The sequence below is a fragment of the Pterocles gutturalis genome, unplaced genomic scaffold, assembly GCF_000699245.1.
Source record: "Pterocles gutturalis isolate BGI_N339 unplaced genomic scaffold, ASM69924v1 scaffold15910, whole genome shotgun sequence".
Lineage (NCBI taxonomy): Eukaryota > Metazoa > Chordata > Aves > Pterocliformes > Pteroclidae > Pterocles > Pterocles gutturalis.
The window spans coordinates 1-24,090 of record NW_010141085.1 but is presented as its reverse complement, the minus strand read 5'-3'; the positions used below and the strand labels follow the sequence as shown (position 1 = coordinate 24,090).

Genomic DNA, 24,090 nt, shown 5'->3' with positions numbered 1-24,090 from the left:
AAGGGAAGATTAAAACATCATATCCAGAGTGAGATTTTCTGAGAGGTTTAAGTTACATCAATCAATATTGCAGCAGAGGGCAAGGGCAGATATAAAGGGCTTTAAAAAGAAAAAATGGGATGTTTTAATTTGTACGATTCCACTATTTCCATGAGGATCCAAATAAAGTGGGTAAGCAGTGCACACAAAGCCTTTGCTCTTCTCGGCAGTCATGCATTCGAACGGCGAGTCATCAGACATTGATGGTTTTCTTCCTTTCACTTATTATAACTTCCAGTTTAATAAAAGGGTAATTGTTAATAAAGAACACTGAGGAAACGGGCTTTAGGCCTTTGTGCCTCCACCTGCAAATCATCTTTTTGGTTTTTTTTGTTTTTTTTTTAAATGGTACACAAACAGTCAACCAGGTTTCGCATAAAACTGGAAACTGAAATTTCCAAAATTATTGAGCGCTCAGTGCACAAAAAGCATAATGAATATTTTGCAGGTCGGTCAGAACCAGACAAGGTGGTATCGTGTACTCAAGTCACCACGATACGGGCTGACACACCTGACAGAAGTTATTTTCTACCTGAGCACTCTTTTGGAAAAACGACATGGTTTTACTTCAGCTTCTCAAAGTCTGCTGTTCAGTGCCCAGAGAAAAAGCTTACCCAGAGGACAGAAACCCAGCAACGTACAGTAGCCGATCGCTCCACGGAGCAGAGCTAGAAATTAATATTTCCAAGCCTGTGATCCCATTATCAAATAACCCATTGCTTGTGTCTCTGCTATAGAGGAGGAATACCACTGTAAACTATGTCAAACAAGATAAACTTTATCCTTGAGATTCCTTAATTTTTACCCTTCACCTAAAAGGATTATGCATTGCATCAAGGTCTGCATGCAATGATAAGGATAAAATTCATGCTATTATACTGGTATTTTCATTTCTTTTTATTCTGGAGAGCTCTGCCAGAGGAGACAGCACAGAAGATAGCTGGAGATTGATTCCACTCAGCTGAGGAAGAGCTGGGATTTGTGAGCGCTGATGCAAACTGAACTGCCTTATCTTCCCAAGGATACAGACAACAGCGCATCCAACTCTGGTCAATGGAATTCTCTCCAAAATTCAGTATCTTGAATAAATTATAACTCACAAGCTACATTAGGTTCCAGAATGCTCTTCTGAGTCACACGTACAGTGCCACAGCAACCAGTGACACATGACAACGAGCCTGACCAAGCCGAGGGGAACAAGTTAAAAGCACACGTGGGTATTTCGTTGATGTTAGCGAGGATAACAAGCATATGCCCAGTGTTGTGCCTAACTCAGAGCTGAGCAGCTGCAGTTGTGCATTCCCACCTCTCACGGTGTTGGAGGAGACACACACAAAATGAAGCGAGTTAAAAAAAGAGAAGCAACATACTGTATAAACAGTCTGAAAGAGACCAAAGTGTTTTATTGCTCCAACATTCCCAGCTGCCAGCTCCCTATCCTGTTAATGCCAGAGAAACGCTGAAACCCAGAAGCAATACCTGTGGTCACCTTCACTTCAAAGATGCAGATTGTCACCTGCCTACTCCCAGCAACTTCAGCATATGGGATTGGAACCCAAGATCCAGATAATTAAAATATGCACCTAAATAAAGCACATCTAGACACAGTCCCATTAAAATTGAACAAATCATGTATTTATTATGGGCTGTGCTTATGTATCACACTAAAATCAATGGCAGTCAATCTTTTTAAGGTCTGTTTAGTTTTTATGCCTTTTTTTTTTTTTCCTCCCCTTAAGGACTGTGGGAGAAGAACAGTGGGAGGAAAGAACACTGTTCAGGAAACTCCCTCACTTATTAGTGTGGGTCAAAGAGAGGGACGATATTGAACAACATGACTAACCTGTGGCTGCTGGCAATCCTCTGACAGTGACTTCTTCTTTGTTCTGAGCACTTTCTGTTTTCCTCTTACCACTTTTCTTCCATCGATTATTTACTTGATCCACCAAAAACTGAAATTCTCTTCTGTGTTTGTTTCCTGAAACATAACAGTGCATTACTGATCATTGCCACAGAACCATTAAGGTACACCATAAACAAAGCGAAAGGCTGTGAACAGAAAGAAACACAAAATACTGAACAACAACCATTTTTGTTACAGCAAATGAAAGCCAACTCATCACTGCAATATGTTCCATATTTTACTAATGATCCAAATCTGTGCCTATGTTTTTACAGAGTTACCCAGTTGTCAAGATCACTCGCAGAGATTAAAAGTTAATTTTTGCACAGAACCAGAATTTGCAGGGGAAAAAAAAAAACAAAACACAAATCCAGAAAAAAACCCCCAGAATTTTTTGTGTGTTGTTTCTTTATACTATCTGGGGTTCTTTTCTTCCTAAACTTGTTAACTGTTGCAAACACCATTGTGACCCGTTTCTGCAGTACAGCAATGCCAAAAGCCTCTGTGTCGTGCTTATCGTCCCGTGTTGATTCAGATCCTCTCATCACAGCTAATTGCTCTTTGGCAAGCTCTTTGCACTCCAATCACCTAGCGTGTTCTGTTCAATCCTTGGGTATTTAGCCAAAGCAGTGCTGTTTTTTAATCTAGATACTTCAAATCCTTTACTCTGAGTCTGGGAAAACACCTGCTCCCCTCGGGCAGCCGATGCAGGTTACCCAACCCTCGCTGGGCACGCAGGGAACCCGTTTCCCCGCAGAATGCACCAACTTCTACTGAAATGGTGCTGGAACAGAGCGACCCACAGCCCGTGCCGCGGGGCAGCCCCAGCCCACGCTCACCACCCTTGCTGTACCGAACTCTGCCCCACAGAAAGGAACAGACGAAACCCACTCCTGCTCCTTGTATAGCTGAAAACACCCCATAAGGTCAGCAACTCCTTTGAATCGAAAGAAAGTTCTCATGCAGCTGCCTGTGCTCCAGCCGCTGCACACTCATGATGTAATTCCTTTGGCGCTTCGGTTTTTCCAGTATTACTATTTTTTGTTGTTTTGTTTTATGGTGTCACTGCAAAGCTTTTCAAGCAAAAAAGAAAGGTCCTGGCAAAGCAAGGCACTGTTCAGATATACTGTAAATCACCACTGACACGACATGCCACGCACATTCCATACAGCTACAGGCATTTAAATAATAAAACCACTGCAGATACAATTACAAATATTTAAAACACAAAATATAAATCCATAAGTCTCTGAATCACATTGCCACTTAAAAGATTTATAAGCAGAAAAAACAACAGAATACATTTTTTAAACAAATTTATTTACCGGTAGTTTTTTTTAACTCTTTAAGTAGAGGCCTGACCATAAGAAAAGGAGAGTGAGGTTGACACTGGGCTGAGAGTGTCCCTGAGTTCCCGAGGAGCAGACGGAAGCTACCGCAGGGGCCAGCGAGTTTAATTGCACCTTCCAGGCACAGGCTCTGGAGGCTGCTCAAGCAGAGCTTCCAGTTAGCATATAAACCATCCCCAGGTTCATCAAGCCAAAATATTAATTAGTATTTCAAAAATACTTCACACACACAAAAAAAAAAAAAAAAAAAAAAGAAAGAAAAAACCCAACAGTGTAATTTACAATTTGCCAAAAGCCTGGGAAATTGTAAAGAGGATAAGAAGAAAAAAAAAAAGTTATCACAGCTGTTGTATCTTGCTTTTCACCAAGGCTGTTGCATAGCTCCACTGTGCTGTGTTTGATATGGAAATACAGAACAAAAAGTGTGAGGCTGGGCTTTTTTATTCAGAACTTACGCCAGAGTTAATGAATTCATTAATTCAGCTGTGAATTACCAACCTCGGGTGCAAATGTTGTAAATTAAAAGGGAAAAACCCTTCGTTGTAGAATAAAGCTTTTTCAAGTCCATCTGTGCTACAGTGAAAAAAGGCATTTGATAAAGGTTCTTTTGATCTCTGTCCTCTAATTTTCATGTACAATTCTTTTTTCATGCTTATGATTTTTTCCCTATTGCTTTTATGAGAAAAAATTTGCTGACACTAGTTAACATTTACCTCTTTGGTCATCACTTTTTTATTAATTTTAAAACCATGTGTTCCCATTAAAATGTTTCTCTACCTTCTCTTTTTTCCTCTCATTTTTTTTTTTACTTTCAAATGTTCAGTGAAGCTGCCTGAGGATAATTTATTCACTTGCAGATCTCGATCACTGTGAAACCATATCCTTTTAACAATACAAACTCAGTAAAATACCTGCTTTTGGAAAATTCAGACAGCACACAATATCTTCTTGTTCTAAAATGTGTACAACAGACAAGAAAACAGGCCCCTTCCTCGGACAGCGCGGGTTCAGACTCACCTCCCTGGTTAGCAGAACGCTAATGGGCAGACCGCTAACGAGTTACAAGGTGTGTGCTCTGCTCCGAGGGCCTCCTGCAGGCACTGAACTTTAGATTTGATCTCTGCAGAGCTACTAAAGCCTTGTGGGGGAAAATACCCAATTTGGGATTAATACTTTTAAAATTATTTTACTTTCCCTGCCGCCCCCGCATTGTATTGCTAGAGATTTCTGTATGACAAGAGAGTAATTATTATCCAGTTACTTGGAATTAGAGGAGAATGCTTAAGATTCAAAACCACAAACAGTCCATGTGCACTTAAAAAAATGTATTCTCAGAAACAGCAACAAAAAGCAAGGGAAAAATTTGCTAAAGATTTAGGCCCTTATTTAGCCTTCACAGAAACCCAACTAAAATCAACAAGGCTAAATCGAGCTGCATTATAGAATAATTTATATGCCTGAAGCAATGCGAGAAAACACAGGAAATATGAGCATATTGCAGATTTAAATACACCCTTAAGTATAATCAGAACAAGTTGTCCCTTCATGGCTCTGCTGCTCTGTGGCTGAAAGCAGAGAGGCTTTATGTTCGTCGAACATTGTTTTAGCATTACACGGCTAACGAGCATGTTTGAGGGTGCAAGCAGAGCGCAGGTGAAGCGAAATGAGTGGGTAACAGCAGTAAAGAAATTGTGAATAATAAAACACCACTAGGGAGCTAAATACAAGGTAATGCTATTTAAAACCCGATGTACAAACAGACAAAGAAGGGCCAGGAAATCATCTCAGAGAACACATCAGAAAATCCAGGGCAAGGAAGGGCGAAATCTCAGAAGAAAGCACGGCCAGCTTTCTCCACAGTCACAACTGCACTTCTGTTCTTCAAAACCTGCAGCATAAGAACCGCAGGGACGTCTTACGCAGAGCAGGACGCTGGAACAGAGTGCCCTCCACGTGAGAGCCAGCAGCCCAGGCAGCTCGACGGGACACGGCCGGCATGCAGGGTCTCGGGAGTCCTGCCAGGGAAGTTCTGCTCCTTACTTCCACATGAGGATGCACCGTGCATCCAGTGCAGGAGACAGAAAAACTCTACTTTACTGTTCTTTATGCCCAACAAACACTGGGGACCATTAAGAAGGTAAGTAGAAAGGGCATAAATGGAGATGTGCTAAGCAATCAGCCTCCATCTCAACGTCATCCAGCCCCGGCAGTGAGTTTTGTCAAACATCAGTACTTCACCGGGACTGAGTTTAAAGTGGACATTTCAGCCCAAACAGAGAACTTCCAGTTTTGATTTATTAAATGGAGGCTGGGGGAAGCACACACACATGAGAAATGTGGATATTTTAGTACAAAGGAAAAGAAGGACAATTTAAAAGTAAAACAAAGTGAAACTTGTTTATTACTTACGATAATCAGTGTGGATCTCATCTATTTCTTCCTCTGTCTGGTCCTTCGTAAAGGTCAAACTCTACAGAAATCACACAAATGCTTATTTACAAAAAGAAAAAGATGATAAAGCTGCACTGTTTAAAACTAGGGACTTCAAACGGGAAGAAGGATCAGCTGTGTGTTCCCCCCCCCCAGTACTCACCATGTCATCTGCAGACAGTCATATATATTTAAAGTATGTATACATGCTCTTGCTTTGCTTTCACAAAGCCAACAGGTCTAAGCCAAGCCACCTGATGAAACACCCAGCGTGCATGGACCACAAAACACTTCCTAATGCTGTGCAACAAACATGCTGCAAAAGTCACAAAAATATCATATGTCCTAGGAAACGAACAGGTGCTGTTGCCAATACTGAAGCAAGGAATTTGCTAGCTAAATCCTAGAAAATTCTAGGAAGCAAAATATTCCCCACACTGCCATGGAGGGTCAAAATCCTCCAATATGACCAAGGGGAGTGTTTCTCAAGAACTTTTATTGCAATAAAAAAAAAACCGATCTTTCTTAAATGGTTTGGACATAGAAACATTAGCAGCACATGAAGAACTGCCCATGACATGTGAGCGATATGAGAAAATCACGTTGATGATAAGATGGGATATATGAATTCCAACACGCAACCCGGGAATCTGGGAATTCCCGTAGTGAAGAGACAGGCAAACATGCTCAGTGCCCACTTCCCACAGCCATCCCCCCTTTGAGAACAAGGACAATTAACTTACATTTTCACCACTTTTATTAATTTCAAGTTGAACCCGAATCTTTTCATTCTTTTCCAGCTCTTTAACAACCTCTGCAACTGATGGAAAATACAAGAAAGGGATTACTAAAACAGGAGCTGTTAAATGAGAAGATGTAATGGCACTGAATGAAACTACCATGAATTTAAATCACAGAGACAAACCAGCGTTAACCCTCCAACAGTGAAAACTCAGCCTCCAACCCCAGGCACATCCGAATGGCTCGGCTCTACCCCAGCGCTCAGCGGGTGTTTGTTGGTACGGAGGAACCGCTCCCATCGGCGATGGTGGAGCAGCAGAGGCAGTGCCTGGGACTGGGGAGCAGGAGGTGAGGTGGAAGCCGTGGCTTTGGCCGAGCCCCGCGGTGCCGGCGGCTGGCTCTCAGCCACCTCCTGCGCCGCTCTTCTCCTTTGTGTTCAATTCATGGGAAAACATGGGCTTTTCAAGGAAATCAGACTTGAATCTTACTCTAGCATCCTACAGTGTTTCTGTGGTGCACAGGCATGTCTTTTATACAAGGAGTTTCCAGTTTATAATGTATCTTTCAGTGGAAGATAAAATAACGACATCTCCTGTTTATCTTCCTTTCACCTCCAGGACTGCCTTCCACGGCAACACAACCACCTGCAGGCTTGTGTCCAAAACCCACCGTCCAAAGATGAATTACAGCCTGCTCTAATGATTAAGTCAGACACCTCCACAGCATATAAACAGACGTAAATGCATTTGTTAACATTTTAACTAGAACCACAGCTAGGCAGGACCCCACGTGGTTTATTTTGACATTTACTCTTACAAATCTGTTCCTACACTTCATCACTTTCGCAGAGCTACAAGGTAGCTCAGGGTATTTATTAAAACAAACACTTTCATTAGATGGTAAAGTAGCCAGAGAACAAGAGCTTATATAAGCTGTGAAGGAATAAAACCTGTTCAAAACTGGTTTAGGGGAAATTCGGGAATGTGGCACCCCTGCTTCCTCAGCAGCTCAGCTATTCGTATGACACAGTGACCTTGGGTTCACGCCACCACTGAAAACCCGTGTCTGCATCTTAAGTGCGAGTTTAATGATTCACCCTTTACAAACAGGTATTGAGCCAGAACTCGGTAAAAGTTTTGCATTATTTGGGGCAGAGAAGCTGAAGTACATTGTGACACACTGTGAAACACCAAAACCACACTTTATTTTTGAAGTGCCACAGTGGAAGTTGTGGATATTCAGCATTTCTGACCATCTGATCACATATACAACCACAAGTGTATGGAGTTAACATAAGAGCTTTTCATATTTACTTGAAATAAATACTCCCTGTACTGTCAAATTTGTTAAATACCTGACGAATTAAGTCGTTTTCACTGTGTTTAAATTTGGCAGCCTTCTCAAAGGGCACTTCTCACCCCAGCCCCAAATTATTCCTGTTGTAGATAAGCACCAAATACCAAATGTAAAGCTTAGCTGTGCCCCTGCAGTGGTACACTACCTGACCCACAGAGATGCTGAACTGGGCTGGACACGAACGGCTCCTTGGCTCCTGGACCACTGCCCTGCCCTGCCCACTCATTCAGTTCCCAACAGCCCCACTGCCAGAGAGACCAAACATTTTTCTAGTCCAAATAACTTCCAAGCCCTTCAATACACACAAACCCATCATTTACAACTTCTGGAAGCAATGGTGATCCTGTGCTCAAGGAATTCAGTCTCTCTGTAGACATGAAAATTAAAGAGATCAAACTGAGGAGAAGGAATAATATTTCTCATCTCTCTACCTTGACCAGCTCTTGCTAGAGACCTAGCAGACAGCAAGCTACATCCTGAACCAGCACAGGACATGCAGTACCCGCGATCCGAGACTTTCCGGGACAATGACGGCTGTGCAGCTCCCAGGGGAGTAACATCAGAACGTGATCCTGGTAGAAATTCCTTGAAAAGGGCTGTTTGCCTTAAGCTCCTAATCAAATAAAAATACTATAACTATAAATCTGACATCTGCCTCCCACCAAACACGCCAGTGCACTTGGGCTGTTACTTCATCACTTGCAGGACTGAGCTGCAGATGACAAATGACACAACTTGTGTTCTCGGCGTGTACAAAATAGAGTATAACAAGATGAGCTGGGACAATTGTCCCTCGGGTTCGCACACGCTATTCACCATGTAAAACGATGGCCATGCTGCCTCCAAAAGCAGGCAGCCCAAACACCCTCCTGGGATCGCAGCCCTGGCATTTTCCAAGCATTAAGCCTGAGCACATGCAAACAATAGACTGCTGCTGGAAGGAAGTTTATATTGCACTCACATTGCACTCACATACCCCTGCCCCCATACAGCTGTTTAGTGCTATATATAGTCTAATTGTATAAAATCGCTGCCAAACACCTAGATTGATATAAACTCCAGCAAAACATTAACTCTCTCATATTAATTCATTCTACCCTCACTTATCACCTCCAAAAAGAAAACCAATTTTGAAATTAAATCCAATAAAAATATAAAAGTCTCACTGTATAGAGGAGGAGAACAAATTCAGAACAAAAGATAAATTAATAATCCATTCACTTACTAAGAACTTCAGGTACTTCCAATTTTTTGACTAAAAGCCTCGGAGCATAATTTGGAGGCACTCATTAAAAAGCCACGTCAATAAAAACACAGAACATTTTTCACACCAGGGTTACTAAACCAGGAAGCATCACAGAATTTCAACACAAATTTACATCCTTGCTGGATACTTCCAGAGCATAGCAATGCATTTCTGGTTTTCATTAATTTTCCTTTTTTTCATTAATCTTGATTTATATAAGAAAAATTCTTCCAGCTCCGGTTTTCCCAAGCATCCAAACCAGCCTCGTTACTGCCCTGAGAACTAAGACAAAGAGAAATGCACATAACTATTTTGCAATGGCAACAACTTCCCTAGAATTTCCAACTTACCCGATTTGGGATTTAGAGAATCACACTGAGCATTATACATGTGCACAAATTCTTGGTGTCTTTTGATGAGCTGTTGTCGGGTCCCGTGGGTAGACAGACCATGTTCCTTTAGTTTCTTCTTCAAATCACGATCAGAGAGCAAGTTGTAAACAACTTTAGACATAGGCTTCCTTTTCTGAGCAGAACTGCAAAAGGAAAAGCAAACAAACTTTTAAAAAATTAATACATCTAGTAAGAACCAAAATACCGACTTACATTTTTACAGGGCATCTCACCCACGCTGGGCAAGAAACACTTGAATCATTTCAGCCATGAGAGACACACAACCAGTGACGCAGCATATCGCAGATGGAACAGCGACAGCTCTAGAAAGCCAGAACACTTTTTCTATCTACCACAAAGAAAATTTCAACTTGAATTAGGAGATTTTTCAGCTTTCTGGGAAAACTACTTGGAGAAAGGTACATTGTGAAAGCAACTCTGTAGTTCCCACCTAACAGAAGGGTAGTTTGGTAATACAGAAAGTGACACTAAAGAGAATTAACAGTGCTCTCAGATGAATAACATCTAAAATCCAAATGTACTCCTTCACACTGCCTTATGTCAGAAGAACTCAACGTTCCCAGCATAGCTAGGGAAAACAACTTAATTAGAGGAAACTGCTGTAGAAAATTCAAGTCTACTACAACTTCTGTCATCTAAAATTATCAGAACAGTTTCCTTCTGCTTAACTGAGCTCCATCTTCCCTACACCTCCTGGTGAAATACACTCAAACCGGCCAAAGGTACCAAAATCCATTGACTGCCTCACTCACCTTCTTCAATTTAAATAATTTATTAGTTGCAGACAAACAGCATTTAGCGAGAGACTCACCTGAAACCTGTCTTCAGCACTTTCAACTTACCACGTTGAAAATAAATTTCAAAGTTAAAAAAAAAGCTTATGCAAAAACTGTCATTAATTCATTTGCTGCCATGCAGCCCCTATGGCATAGCAGGCAAAAAGACAAATTACCACAATACGCTTTTCAGGAAAATCCTTTTTTCAGATTCTTTTGGGAAATATAAAAAATTTCATTGACTAATTAAATCTTTTAAAATCCCTGAAAAAGCTTTGTATCATGACCTAGAAGAGCAATGACAGCTTTGCAAGCAGACAGCTACATGAAAACAGTTCACAACAGTTTTGAATCTTGATGTTGGTGGGTTTTTCCCCCATCCTTGAGAAGCGCAGTGTTCTTTGTGAACGTACACTTACCTGTTGGAACTATTCCTTTGCAGGTTTTGGGGACTAGATTATCAGTTCCGCTGAAAAACTGCTCAATTGTTAACATAGCACACCATGTGCTCCTAATTTGAGGATAAACAGAGCTACAATTCCTCAGAGCTAGAGATGTGCTGTTACCGCAACCTGAACACCACTGCCACAAAACACACACATTGCCAAAAAAGCCAGCGTTTGACACACAACAGCCAGTCCCCAAGGAGAAGTATCTTGCATGATACTTTCTTAAGATCCAAGCAGTCTAGATAAAATAAGTATAAAATTCTGTTAGGAATATGGGCTTGACACCAAAGATCTGGCTTTTATTTTCTTTTATTAAGAACAGAGAAAACACTAAAACCATCCCAAATTAAATTTTAAACGTTACATCAGATTTCAATGTGAGTTTACTATGTATTCATCTTCAAAGTCCTTCAGCTTATAGAGTGTATTACAAGCATGACTGGGCAAAAGAAGAGCTTTAACATAAAATTCCTTTCTAAGTCAAGGTTCAGAGGAATTGGAAATACAAGCACGCAGTAAAACTGCAAGAGTTCCTCACAGTTCTTAAGTCTGATCACTTAGAAATAATAATAGCCTAAATTTATGCCAGTAAGTAAAATAAACTGAGATCTACACTTCTGCTGTGAACGTGGTGACCGTGACAAAGCACAGGGTGGAGGCGTAATGTCAAAGGCATGCATTCATCTTATGGAAATTCAGATCTTAAAGAAACAACCTTGACTGGGGCAACGTGGAAAGAACCACAGTGAGCACAGTAAGGTGCAATTTTTGTTTTTTAACTTGACAGCTAGGGGAGAAATTGTCTTTTGGCCCATCTGAATCAGGGGAAGCAATTCATTCACCAAGAGAAAAATGGGAATAAGTGTTATCTGAACAGAATTTTAATGCTAGTGAGAAGAAATGTGATGAGAATAATGTACAGACTAAGCTTTACTCCCTGTGTTGAATTCTTTAAAATATCATCCAGTCTTTTCTTGCCACTAAAAGCCAAAAAGTAACTCCACTGGCAATCCATATACTTTCTTGAGAGGGGAAAATCACCATTATTATATTTATACAGTGATTTTTAGTGTGATCTATACAGCAGGTAACCAAGAAACAAACACAATCCACTGTATTATAACCCATCAACCAACACTTCTTATTGCAGCAGTGCAGAAAAGCAGCTATGTGCATATCAAAGTTCTTGAAGTTGTTTCTTACCTCCTGAGGCTGTCCTTCTTCTCCTCTCTTGTCAAGCAGCTATCCAGATGTTTGTTTATGTATTGCTCTGGAATAGCAACTTCACAAATGGGACAATCCACTGAAAGCAAGCGAGACGGAATTTACTAGCGGGTACGTTACAGCAACAAGCAAGTGTTTTCATCTGAAAACCTAACTGCTGATTGAAGAAAATAAAAATCCAGAACTCCAGATTTCTTTTTTAGAAAATCTGGCATGTCTATCCAGAATCTTCATTTTTTGCTTTCATTTTCATTCCAGAACCCTTATTTCCCTCTCTATGACATATCAGAATGGCTCTCAGCTTCCCTGCAGTCAGGTGGAATGAAATCCCTAATAAAAATCCAGACTAACACACATACTACACAGAAACCTAGGGGCTAACACAAACACAAGCATACTTCCATGCTACTGTCTTTCACTTTTGCAGTATTCTACTCCTCAGTAAAGGAAGCTGCTTCATTTTGATAAAGCAGCACAGCACAAACTTATTCACATTAACATCATGTTCCCAGGCTATGGCTCTCCACAGGACTGCCAGTGCAGCAGTTAACTCGGCCGCGCAGGAATCCTGCCATCCAGCCATGCCCCGTCCTCAGTACAGACACCCAGACTGTGTGACGTGGGCTCAGAGGCTCACAAACACCCCGCAGCATGGGCCCACCCAACGCAGAATTCTTCCGGCATTGTATCTTCAAGCAGCACCTATAAACATTACCTAGAAGGACTGTCAAAAACCACAAACTTAACCACATTATGTCAAAACCAAAAGACTAACTTGAAATGAACAGCATGAGAAAGTGACTCTAACTGACACCCTCGGTATGAGTATGAAGGAAGTTGGGTTTGATTTAAAAGACAAAACAAAAAACAACCTATGAAAAACGCTGTGGAATGTCGTGGGAATTGAGAGTTATCTGGTAACGCTGCCTTGCGATTCCCGACTCCCATGACATCATACTCTAGTCAAAGGTTAAAAAAAAAAAAAAAGGTTGTGACAGTACCATTAGCACAATAGTTCTGAGCAGTCTGTTACTGTACTGGAGTTAACATTTCAATTCTTAACACAGGAACAAATAACACTGACTAAAACCACTTCAGCATCGCCTCATTTCAAGTCTTTCATTCATATTGTTTGACCAGCTACTTTGCATTTGTGGAAATAATTTCAATGTAATGCGTGCTTGAGGATTTTATAAGGTCATAAAATAGTAAGCAAGTGAAAATTTCAATTGCTCAAGAATAAATGAGCGGTAAAATTTCATATGAGTTTTAAATTACTAATGCAAGCAAGTCTCATGCATAAAACTAGGAAACATAACTTCTGGCTAAGCTGATGCCATTTTTATACAGCTACTGTTCTGGCTGAGTTACATCTTTAAGCAGTATTTACCCAGCTAATGAATAAATATGAACTTCAGAGTTACAGCTGAATAAATTGTTAAACACAAGAACAGATAAAAATGAACCAGTAAGAATCAGTGTTCTACTCCTACATGGTCTTTTAATTTAGGGTTTTAATTGGGTCTATAGGATGCCTGCCATTATGTCAAACCTAAGAGGATCCTGTCATTTTATTGCAGTTGATTAGTACAAATGGCATTTTCATGCTTCAAAATAAATTAATCTTAACACTGTAGAGTTACAGACAAATAAGGCAGATTACTTTCTTCTGCAGAGCACATGAATAGGAATATTAACAAAACTTAAACCACAATCATTTTGATTGTGGGTGCCCCCCTCAAATAACAAACATGATAAAATGCCTTGCTTCTGGTTCCTTCAGGATACGAGAGCAGAATGAATGTCGATGCTGTCTGCCTAGTCATTAGGGGAAGCAGAAGAGAAAATGACTTCATTTTTTACTGAGTGAGTCTGTTGTGCAACTGTTGTTTTTTAGAGTTCTTACTCAAAGCAAAGGAATCTGTGAGCATTGAACTCCATTTAATTACTTGGCATCAGCCCAAACTTCCTCATCAAGAATATGCTTGTAGCAGAGCGGTCCCACAGAAGCAGGGATGTGAATGGAGCACAGCCCAGCTGAACAGGCAGGATCCAAACGTGCAATGCAGACCAGAACAATGCAGAGGAATGGGATGAATGCCACATACTGCAGGTACTCCAATGCGTACAGCCAACCGCAACCACGGACTGGGGGAAGAGAACAGGACAAAACCAAAAACTGAGCATCTCACCTTTCTTGACTACTTTTACCAGAGATGTAGAAGGCTTTTCATGACCTTTGGTGCTCTCAGAACTCTCTGGTGATCCCACTTGGTTGTCTTTACCATCAGCCTCTGCAGAACTGCTGGAAAAGTTACGATGTTCCTCAGTTTGGAAAGTCTTCTGTTCTGTTCCTGCCAGGCCATCTGCCTTTTTTAAGGCATTAACTTTTTCCTTTCTCAAGAAACTGTCAATCACTGGTGCCTCTTCTTTTAAAACTGGTCCAGAACCAGGACTCCTAACGTGGCTTTTGCCAGCTGAATGCCTGCTACAGGCCAAGGGAGATGAAACCAGAGGAGTGTCCAAGACCAGCTGGAACAGCTGTTGCCTATAAGCATCCAGAAGACAACACGGAGTTAGCTACATTGGACAGTATTAGCTTTTTCTTTGAGAAGAAACCAGAACAAAAACAGATGGAGAACTTTCATGACCACACAAGGCCCATAGAAATGCTGCTCTCCGATTTTACAGCTGAAGACATTTCAGTCTTTTAAGGTAAAGATTTTCCATGTCTAAGAAGAACAGCTAATAAGTACTGTCTGTACATATATCTTTCAGAAACAAGCTCATATAAGTCACCAGGTAACCCCACAGCACCCTAGTTTAAGAGAAGTGCCTGGTGGACCACAACAACCAGCTCCACACATCGAACGCTTGGCTGTGGTTCTGCTCAAGCCAGACGCAGGAGCCCGATTTGGATTTTCCTGGATTCCTGGATGCAATGAGCACATCTGTCAGTGGCAATTCACATCTGTCCCAAGACACTCCAACTTTCTGCAGTGCAAACAAGTGCAATTAAGCATGGCAGCAAAACTATGTGTTTCTGTCTGCTCATGCCTAGATATGGGCTGGAAGTTTTGGAGGAGGTTAATTCCCCGGCTGACACAGACAGAGCGCTCCAGCTACTGTTGGCGTGGGATCAGCCTCACGGGGAACTCAGGAGCTAGTTAATGGGAACATAAACAGCGTGCCTCCGTGCAGCCCCGTCCCACTCCTACTTCACCTCTGCGGGCTACAAGGGGCATCTTTCATCCAAAAGTATCAGAAAGGCCTGAGAGCATAACGCTGCTCAGGAGCAATCATTGGCAGATGAAGGATCTCATTTGACTGCAGATAAATGCACGGTATTCTTCAGCTTCAGGGTAACAAACTATGGCCTCAGAAGACTTGTCACATCACAGATGGCTGTATTCTATACTCAGGTTCAAAAGTGAACAAATGAGTTGCCTTTTACTCCTAATACACTTGGGCAAAGTTTAACCCTCAGAAGGCTGCAGCTGGGTGTTCTACCAAAGATGCACTTTTAATTTTTAAGATGCACAACTGGCAGTTGCCTCAGTAAAATATGCTCTGATATAAAACAAAGAGAAACTGGAGAAAAATACAAGAACCAAAACCTATCCTAACAACAATTTGATAATAAAGGTTGCTTTCTTTACACCATTTGTCTACAAATAATCACACAGCATTTTTCCTTGTACTGAACGACAAAGACTTATGAATATTTCTAAAGGGATCCACTTTTGGCACAGAATCAATGGAAGAACACTAGGAGGAGAACATGAAAACTTGTTTGCCAAAACACACATGAAATCTCTGTATGGTTTTGGTTTGGTTTTTTTTTTTTTTTTTTTTTTGGTGGGAAAAGTACCAAAAAATGCTCATACTCAATTCAACAGAGGAGAGAAAAGTTCCAGACTGGCTTTTCCCAGAATGTGGTGTTTTGGGACCGCTGAGCAGCTTCACTGGCTGCGGGACGACATCTAGTGGCCCTGACAGACCGGCACCCTACCAACTGGCACCCCCAAAGCCAGGCACCCCAAAGCCAGGCACCCCAGGGATGGACAAGCCAGAGCACTGCAGGCACCCCTCGCACAGCCCTGGGCTCTCCAATGGTACCTTTACCAACTGCCACTCCCCTCCCTCAAGGCCAGAGAGAATTACTCAGATTTCTTGTTTTCACAGGAATTGTGACAGTCGTTATCAGAGTGTTTTGGACAAGCATGACTACCCTGGAAGATCCACCCACCATTCAGAGATGGACAGTTAATGGAGAAGGCCATCCCCTGCCATCACCAGACTGTCCACCTTACCTAGAAACTGGTTCTACTGGTAAGCCTCAGGACAACAACAGTTTTCAGGAAGCTCTGCGTTTTGCAGGCGATTTTCAACATTCTCTGTTATATGCTCCTAAGGATTTAACAGACTACTCTCAGCCCTGAAAGGTTTTAGCAGATACGATTTTACCTTCCTGGCACAAAAGCAATAAATGTGTCTCAGCTGGCAAGCCCCAGCTGAAGGGCACAAGCAGCACCCTTTAAAGGCTGCAATGTGAATCAGCAAAATGTTGGTGAGTCCGAACATACGCTGTTACAGCCTCTAGACAAATCCTTCTCCAAGACCCAACCTCTTTAACCACTGGCTTGGGTTCAGGCTGGGAGTTACTGTTCTTTCAGTTTAACTGAAAATGGATGGCCACCTTAATACACTGTATGCAGCGTACTCACTCTGCCAGACATGCTTTCGTAACAGTATAAACATCTTGCAAGGTTTTTTTCTTCAGACCTGCAAGACCTGGAAAAAAAAAATTAAATTGTCCTCCTTCATCAAGATCCTGGTTCTCATTTAATGGCCTGTTTACTTCTCCCTTGCCGAAGCAGCTACAAAGTAGAGAAAGTAAGTGGGAATCTGGTGCTTCCACATAAATAAATCCCAGGGCAGAGATGGGTCTGTGAATTTTCCTAGGAACAGCTCACACAGGACAGCCTGGACTGTACTAAAGGACAATTTATCTCCTTGAAATTCCTTCTGCAGTTCTCCTAGAAGTTTAATCGGTGTATTAGGAATGTACCTGCTCTCTCAAGCACCCAAGAGCGGATGTGTTTATTCCTCTGACTCACTAGCTGTCAAGTAACCCTGCTTAGGAAACAAAGATATAAACTTGAAAGTAAAAACATCTTTTTCTTCTCTGTGTTTGAAAAAAAGCACAGATCGTTTTCAGGAAGGACTAGTTGTTTACTTAGGCAAGAATCATTCCAATTTCTATTGCTATATTTTCTACCTAGGTGATGCAGAAACTGAGAATTTTCATCAAAATAATCTCTTCATTAGAGGACAATAAACTCAATTTCAAAACAACACCAAAACATTACAATTAGTATTTTTTAAGACACTGGCCTTATTGTAACTGATAAAATATTGTTCATAAAGGAAAGCTGGCACAAATAGCACTCCCCGTTTTGCTGTCCTGACCTGGTCAGAGTGATAAATCCTGCACAGCACAGCAAGCAGAGAGCACGCTGGCAAAGGATGCTCTCACCCCTGACCGCGGCCGTGCGCAGCGTTTATCAGAGCCATGCACTCCGGTAGCTCCCTTGCTGCTCCAGATCTGCGGTGCACCTGAACACAAGGGCAGGGCAACGTGCATTCAGACCCGTCAAAGCCTTTTCCAAACTGCTGCTCTGCCCTTTCACCCAGGACAGACCATGAATGGGCCGTAACGAGGGACACGACATCTTCGCTTTTACTGGAACCATCAGAGTCCACCACTGGAACAGGGAGGACCGGGACTCCCAGGACAGCCCTCACTGAGCGCTCGTTCTCGCGAAGGCTCCGACTCTGCAAACGCTTGTGCATGAGCTAAGCACCGAGCAGCAGCAGAAATGGGCTCAGCACTCGGGTCCACGCAGAACGATTTCCGTTCCATGCACACGCTGACCTTGGAGCACAGCTTTGACTTCGTTAAGCACTACCAACATTAACATCCTACAGGCCTGACTTAAGAAATGGGTTTGCATTTTGTGAAACACTGGAAAGATTTAAGGCCTAATTTGCATTAACGCTGAACTACCTGAGGCTCAAAGTCAAGGGGGTGGGGGCTTGGAGAGCTCAGCACGTTTCAAACATCAGCCCCTGGACTCTGGATTAGTTTTGAGGAGGGCCAAAAGGGAACAAAGCAGATGAGAAAGAGGGCGGAAGACAGAAGATCTGTCCTGTACCCACACAGCCAGAGCAGAGACCAGCAGCGCTCTTATGATTTAATGAGACTCGTTTCACATAACACTCTCCTGACAGTAGCGTTCCCCCTGAGCTCAGGACTATCTGCAGAGTAAACGTGATCTCAGGCTGAGACAGGCAGGAACACAGGGTGCCCAGCATCCGCAGCAATGAGAAATTTACTCCCTATCTAGATTCCTCTTACGAGTCTGTCTCATTAAAGCCGTTATCTTAGTAAACCATTTGGTGTTCAGCCTTTCTTATCGAGATCCAGAAAGATCCCTGCACTGGCTCTCTCCCACCTCACCCCCCACCCTGTGCAGAACACGACACGACAGTTTTTGTCTTATTGATCCAACTTGATTTGAGAAATTGATTGAACTCCAAGTCACAAAATAAAAGATTTTTAAGCTACTCTGACTGGCAAGATTTATACTGATCCATTAAAGCAGTTAAAAAAAATTAACATTTAAGATTCAATATCATAATGGATACAAGTCAGCACTGCTTGTTCCCTACAAAATTAGACGTTAACAAAAAAAATAGTAATCCATTTATCACTAGGAAACACCAAAGACAGGGCTCAAGCTAAAATAATGGAACTGTAGAACTTCAATTCTTCAAATAAACTCAATTCAATCTAATAGTGGTCATACAGAAGGTAAGATCTTAATCACAGAGAAACTCTCCCAAGAAACAAAGCCATAAAGTGAACTATGCTTCCTATTACCTATGAAGCCAAGAATCTCATTGACTTCAAGCTCCAACTTCATGTCAGAGAAAAAGATGACAGTGTCTCCCACAGACATAGGAAAACCTACAAAATAACTGTCAAGTCACAGGGCTGCTTCTAGCCAAAAGAAAACAGAGACATACTACACGGAATCTCAGACATTGCAGCGGTAAGCCTTTACCAAGTCATGCTTATTCTGTCGTTCCTGTCTTTCACAGGGACAAGGGGATCAAAAGTGAATTAAAAATAACCAAAAAAGCAGGTAAGAAATCCAGGTGCAAGCACAATACTCCATTACTTCTCTTATCCAGGGACACTCACATTTGTGGACCCTCAATACTAACATTTTGCCCATCCAGTGACTTCACCAAGAGAATTCTCTTGCCATTACCACTGGACAAAATCTTTCTTTTCAGAATTTCCCCTGCACACATAGCAAGGATCTCAGAGGAAAATCAGTATTACCAGTATTTTCCCTGTAGAATTGTGACACACCTGCTTGACTTCCTACCTGTTGGAAGATACTGACTCACACGGAAGCTAACCAGAAGCAAAACCAAAAGAAGCTTACACAGCCACAACACACCACCTGAATGCACAACCACCTTCAGCCAGAAAATTGTCGGATTTTTCCAAAAACATAAACATTAATCTCCGACACCACCTCTGTGACACCACAATGCTTTCGCCCAGTCCTCCCACTGCTCCTCTCCCAGGACTCCTGGCCTGCTCACACACAGTCCATCACACCTGCCTTCCCAGCTGCCAAACCAGAGATTGTATTAAAAAAATCACAGCATACCTTGCAGAATTAAAGCTCTTTACTAGTTCATCTAACATCCGGTTATTTTTCAGGTCAGATTCCGAGGCTGCCTATTAAAAAAGAAAGAAAGAAAAGGGGGGAAAAAATACAACAAACATTCAAATGCAGTGAAAACAACAAGTACCCAGCAAATGTTCAAGTGATCAATAATCTGTTTCTTGGATGAGTGCCTCAACCACCCCCGCTAAATTGCTGTGTGAATGAAGATGCATAAAGTGTAAACATTTTTTCCTGAAAAATATCTCAAACTAAAATAACTGCCTGAGAAGTGTAAGTCTGGGAAATGACAGGTAATAGATAAAAATGAAGCATAAAGCTAAAGGAAGAAAACCCAGTGTACCCAGTCTCCAGCAATGCTTTTTTGTAGCCCAGTTCTAACTATGTTGAAAACCAAACCATGGATCCCATGAATGTGATGTGAAACTTAAGCAACAACACATGAAAACTGATGAAGGGAAACATTAATCTTTTGAATGATTATGGAATGAAAATATGAATTATGACATGGCTCTGTGCATTCAATTAATTCTTTTTAAGCACTTTCTGATTTTTATCTCTCTGGCTGCCTCTCTCTGCTCTTGTCTTTTACAAAGCTTTTATTAGTCTTGCTCATATGAGTATCTGTGGTTTTTAAGAAGGCGGTAGTAAAACGTACACCCCAGAAATGTACACCAAGTAGTCTGCACTTGTTTGAATGTTTAAGAACTGGCAAAGCTACAAATGGATCTGTTATCCAGTCCTGAAAAGTCTACCCTGGTTCATGCTTTAGGAACACAGAAGAAAATTACTTCTATTTTGCCAATATTCCTGAAGCACCATTCATTGTTTCTAAGCAGCCTACCATTTTAGGAGCTTAATAAAGCCCAATTGGCTTAAGATGGAAAGTTAGATTAAGGCCTAGAATAAATTGCTGCCTGTTTAATCAAAAAAGGCCTTCTAGTCAGACCACAATAACCACCCACCTGCAGAGCAGGCTGAACCTGCCACGAGTGCTTTCCACATTTAACCGAGTTCTCATGGCAAAAGCCTCCTCTCTCTCCCTGGGGGTACCACGGTCCTCTCACCCCCCAAAAGCCTATGCAGTGGAGTCAGCGAGTGTTAGGAGCAGCTGGTCTGCAGACACTTCTAAAGACTCCTTGAAAGATGAAGTGAGGCCACTCAATCACAGAAAACTTAAGTGCCTAAATTTGAGCACTCACGTTTTAAATTATGGTGTATTGTAACAAATTAGGAGGTAACGTGAAATGTTTCGCGACAGATTGTACACACAGCTCTGAGCCAAAACCCAGATTTGATGCTCCTGACAGAAGAGTAGCTCAGAAGCAGAATTCCAGTTGCCAGAGCTGCTCACCAAAAGAAAAACTGGTAACATATGACCAGAATTAATTATTTAGCACAGTCCAAAGGGAAAAGCTCCTGGGATTTGCCAAAGAATAAACAAATAAGCTGAGGAAAAGAAAAACACTTACCACGCAGCATGTTGGACACTGAGTTTTGTAGGACAAAAACTTGCGTATACAAAGGGAACAATCTAGAAAAAGGAAATATGTAATTTTTAAACACGCAGTCTTCCAAATGCAGTTCAACATCCTTACTAGTATCTTTTCTTTTTGTACAATATATGCAAACTATTCCACAATGCGCCAATATTGAAAATACACCATTTTTCCATTGAATTAAGATTACCGTTGTAAGAAAAAAAAAATCCCAATTTTTTGCAAGCATCTTTCAACACCTAGTCTCAGTCCCTCTGTGAAAAGCAGATGTTTGTTTCTGTAATGCAAGACAAGAAAACCTTAGTCTGCTCCCACCACTAAAAGCTTTGTGTTTGCACTGCTCCCTCCCCATCACCACTCTTTGTTGACATGACTAACGTTGGATCACTTTCCCAGCACAGACAGCCCTGCTGCAGCCCAGGTCTCAGCCTGCCGCTCCCGGGGTAACTGTCTGCTCTGGACAGCCCATAGACCAAGAATTAAATCGTGCTACAAAGTTCCCTTCCATCTGCAGTCCACCAAACCCACCTGTGGAACTGCATCCACCAAAGGAGTTGTAAGCCTGAGCCACAGCACTGTGCTTCGGTACAGAGAAAAGAAGAGAATCCCAAAGCCTGAATTTAATCCGAGAACCATCACTGGATGTTTAATGAATGACAGTGTGAAAGCATACAGATCACTGCCAGCAACCAGCAATCTCTCTTGAGATCAAAATGGAAGTAGCAAGGTTGTGGCGGCTCCCAGCACCAGCTCCATCCCTTGCTGGTGGCGGAGGCAGCAGAACGTGGAGCTGAGGTACCCTCAGCCACGGCTGGCCACCAGCCCCTGGCTGCTCCCAGACCCCAGGTTCCTCAGGGGCGTGGTACATTTTCACACCCCCGCGCCAGCGGCCATGCCCACGAGAAGCAGGCCTGGCAGCGATAACCTCTTATACCACCTCTGCTCTAACGGACAGAGTTGGTCCTCTTGGACTGTAAGAATCAGAAATTTCAGTGCCACAATTCACTCTTCCCCGGTGAGATGTCCATACTACAGAAGATGTCCCTCTCCAGACGCATTTATTATGCGAAAGGAACATGAAGGGCACATCCATCCTGTCACTAAAGATACAAGCCAAAGCACTGTGGAAATTAAACTACTGTCGAGAGAGCTACTGAATGCTACCAGTCACCTAAGAACGAGCAGAGGAGGAATTTTAAGTGGCTTTAGGTGCCAACAGATTATAGAGATGGCTACAAGTCCTGCGATAGATCATTAAGAAAAAGAGAAACAGGAAAAAAAATTCTGCAAGCAAATGTATGTAATCTTTTTTGCTCCAATTGTACAATCTCAGTGTCTCAAAGACAACCAAGCAGAAAATATTTCAAGAAATCTTGATTTATTATCCAAAACCTAGGCTAACTGCAGTTTCCAAGGGGAAGATTAAATGTGTAATCTGTAAAAAAAGGAGACAGAATTTTTTTTTAAGTTAAGGGCCTCTGAACCCAGCTGTGTCACAGGCAGGCTGTAACACCAAGCTGCTCTAGAGAATTTCCAGTGCACCCCACCATAAATATGCTGTTTTCCGTGGTGATAGTTTTGCCAAGCTAAACTAAATGTTATTGCTAAACTACAATGTCCTCTTTCATGTAAGAAAGGGGAAGTGCTATGGTTTCTGAACAAAACAATTTTAAGTATTAAGTATTTATTTTAATATGAGGAAAGGCAATGTACTTCCCCCTAATGTGACTTTCAGTAAACTGCTTCACTACCACGTTCCACCAGATATCAGCCTGAGGCAGACAGAGCAGCACAGAAAACTTTAGCTCATAACACTTAATGCTCTCTGCCATACAGCTTTGCATTTTGTTCCACCCTCAAGATGTTATGAAAGATATTTAAATGAAGAACTGCAGGAATAGGTGGCATTTAAGTGCATTAATCCAGATGACATGTTTCTGTTGTCAGAAGGTTGCAACCATAACTGCACAAGAAAAGGTTGCTGGCTGCTTCACAGCTTTCATCCAAAAGAGCTCCTCAGAGGCAAACGTCCTTGCTGGCTAAGCTGCGAGTAGAAGAGCTACATGTTTTCTAAAGGAAATAAAGGGTCAGCAATCTCTGCTTTACACGTCAGTAAATAATAAATGGTCAAATGAGGACTTGTCTCTGAAACTAACGGAGAAAACTCTTTTCTGAGGAACTTTTTCAATAGTTTTATATCCCTCAGCTGAGGTGCAAGAGGATTTTGCCGGCCCACAAGGTCACTCTCCAGTCTCATGTTTCCTGGGAAAGATGTACGAAGACTAAACCACTCACTCAAAGTTTCTTTGAGTACACCTTCCTCAGCCCTACCTGTCTGCCTCCACCTGGCAGCTGAATGACCTGCCAGGCTTACCTGGAGTCGCAGGGCCCAGACACACTCCCACACACCCCCCGCACTCCCTGGGACACACAGCCAGGTGCACGTGGATGAAACACGTTCATTCCAAACTCCACAGAGCCACAGGAGAGAGGGAAGAACGGCCTCTCCACCCCTTTACTGACTTCCCACAAATGCCCCATTTCCTTTGGCTCCTATTCAAGCACTTTTTATTAGAATTGCAATTTTTATTAAAACTAAAGTAAATTTAAAGCGCAAACACTAAGTCAATAGTCGATGTACTAACTGACCCTCCATAACATACGTTAATCTCAGGACAGGAGGCACAGTGTGCTTGGCACTGATGAAGTTGGTACAAGAGGCCGGGATGAGCCCCGCAAGAGCCAGAAACGGACACGCAGCACCTCCAGCGCGAGAGGAGCCCTGCTCCCGAGGGCAGCCCTGCTCCCGAGGCCGTACTCACAGTTATGCGAACACTGGGGGATGATCATCGCGATGCTGAAGTAATCGAAGCATATCCCGCAGCGCAACAGGTCA

General features: G+C 42.2%; 1 protein-coding gene across 1 annotated transcript in view; it reads right to left on the bottom strand.

The window, feature by feature from the left end:
- Positions 1 to 24,044, bottom strand: part of RAD18 (RAD18 E3 ubiquitin protein ligase) — a 40,433-nt gene extending 16,389 nt beyond the window's left edge. Inside the window, exons 1-9 of the mRNA XM_010083913.1 lie at positions 24,017 to 24,044; positions 21,168 to 21,229; positions 19,678 to 19,748; positions 14,119 to 14,474; positions 11,906 to 12,005; positions 9,415 to 9,599; positions 6,465 to 6,541; positions 5,701 to 5,761; positions 1,883 to 2,017 (exon numbers count right to left, since the gene is read on the bottom strand). Coding sequence (XP_010082215.1) covers positions 1,883 to 2,017; positions 5,701 to 5,761; positions 6,465 to 6,541; positions 9,415 to 9,599; positions 11,906 to 12,005; positions 14,119 to 14,474; positions 19,678 to 19,748; positions 21,168 to 21,229; positions 24,017 to 24,044 — 1,075 coding nt within the window. The remainder of the gene's footprint in view (positions 1 to 1,882; positions 2,018 to 5,700; positions 5,762 to 6,464; positions 6,542 to 9,414; positions 9,600 to 11,905; positions 12,006 to 14,118; positions 14,475 to 19,677; positions 19,749 to 21,167; positions 21,230 to 24,016) is intronic.
- Positions 24,045 to 24,090: the final 46 nt, after the last annotated feature.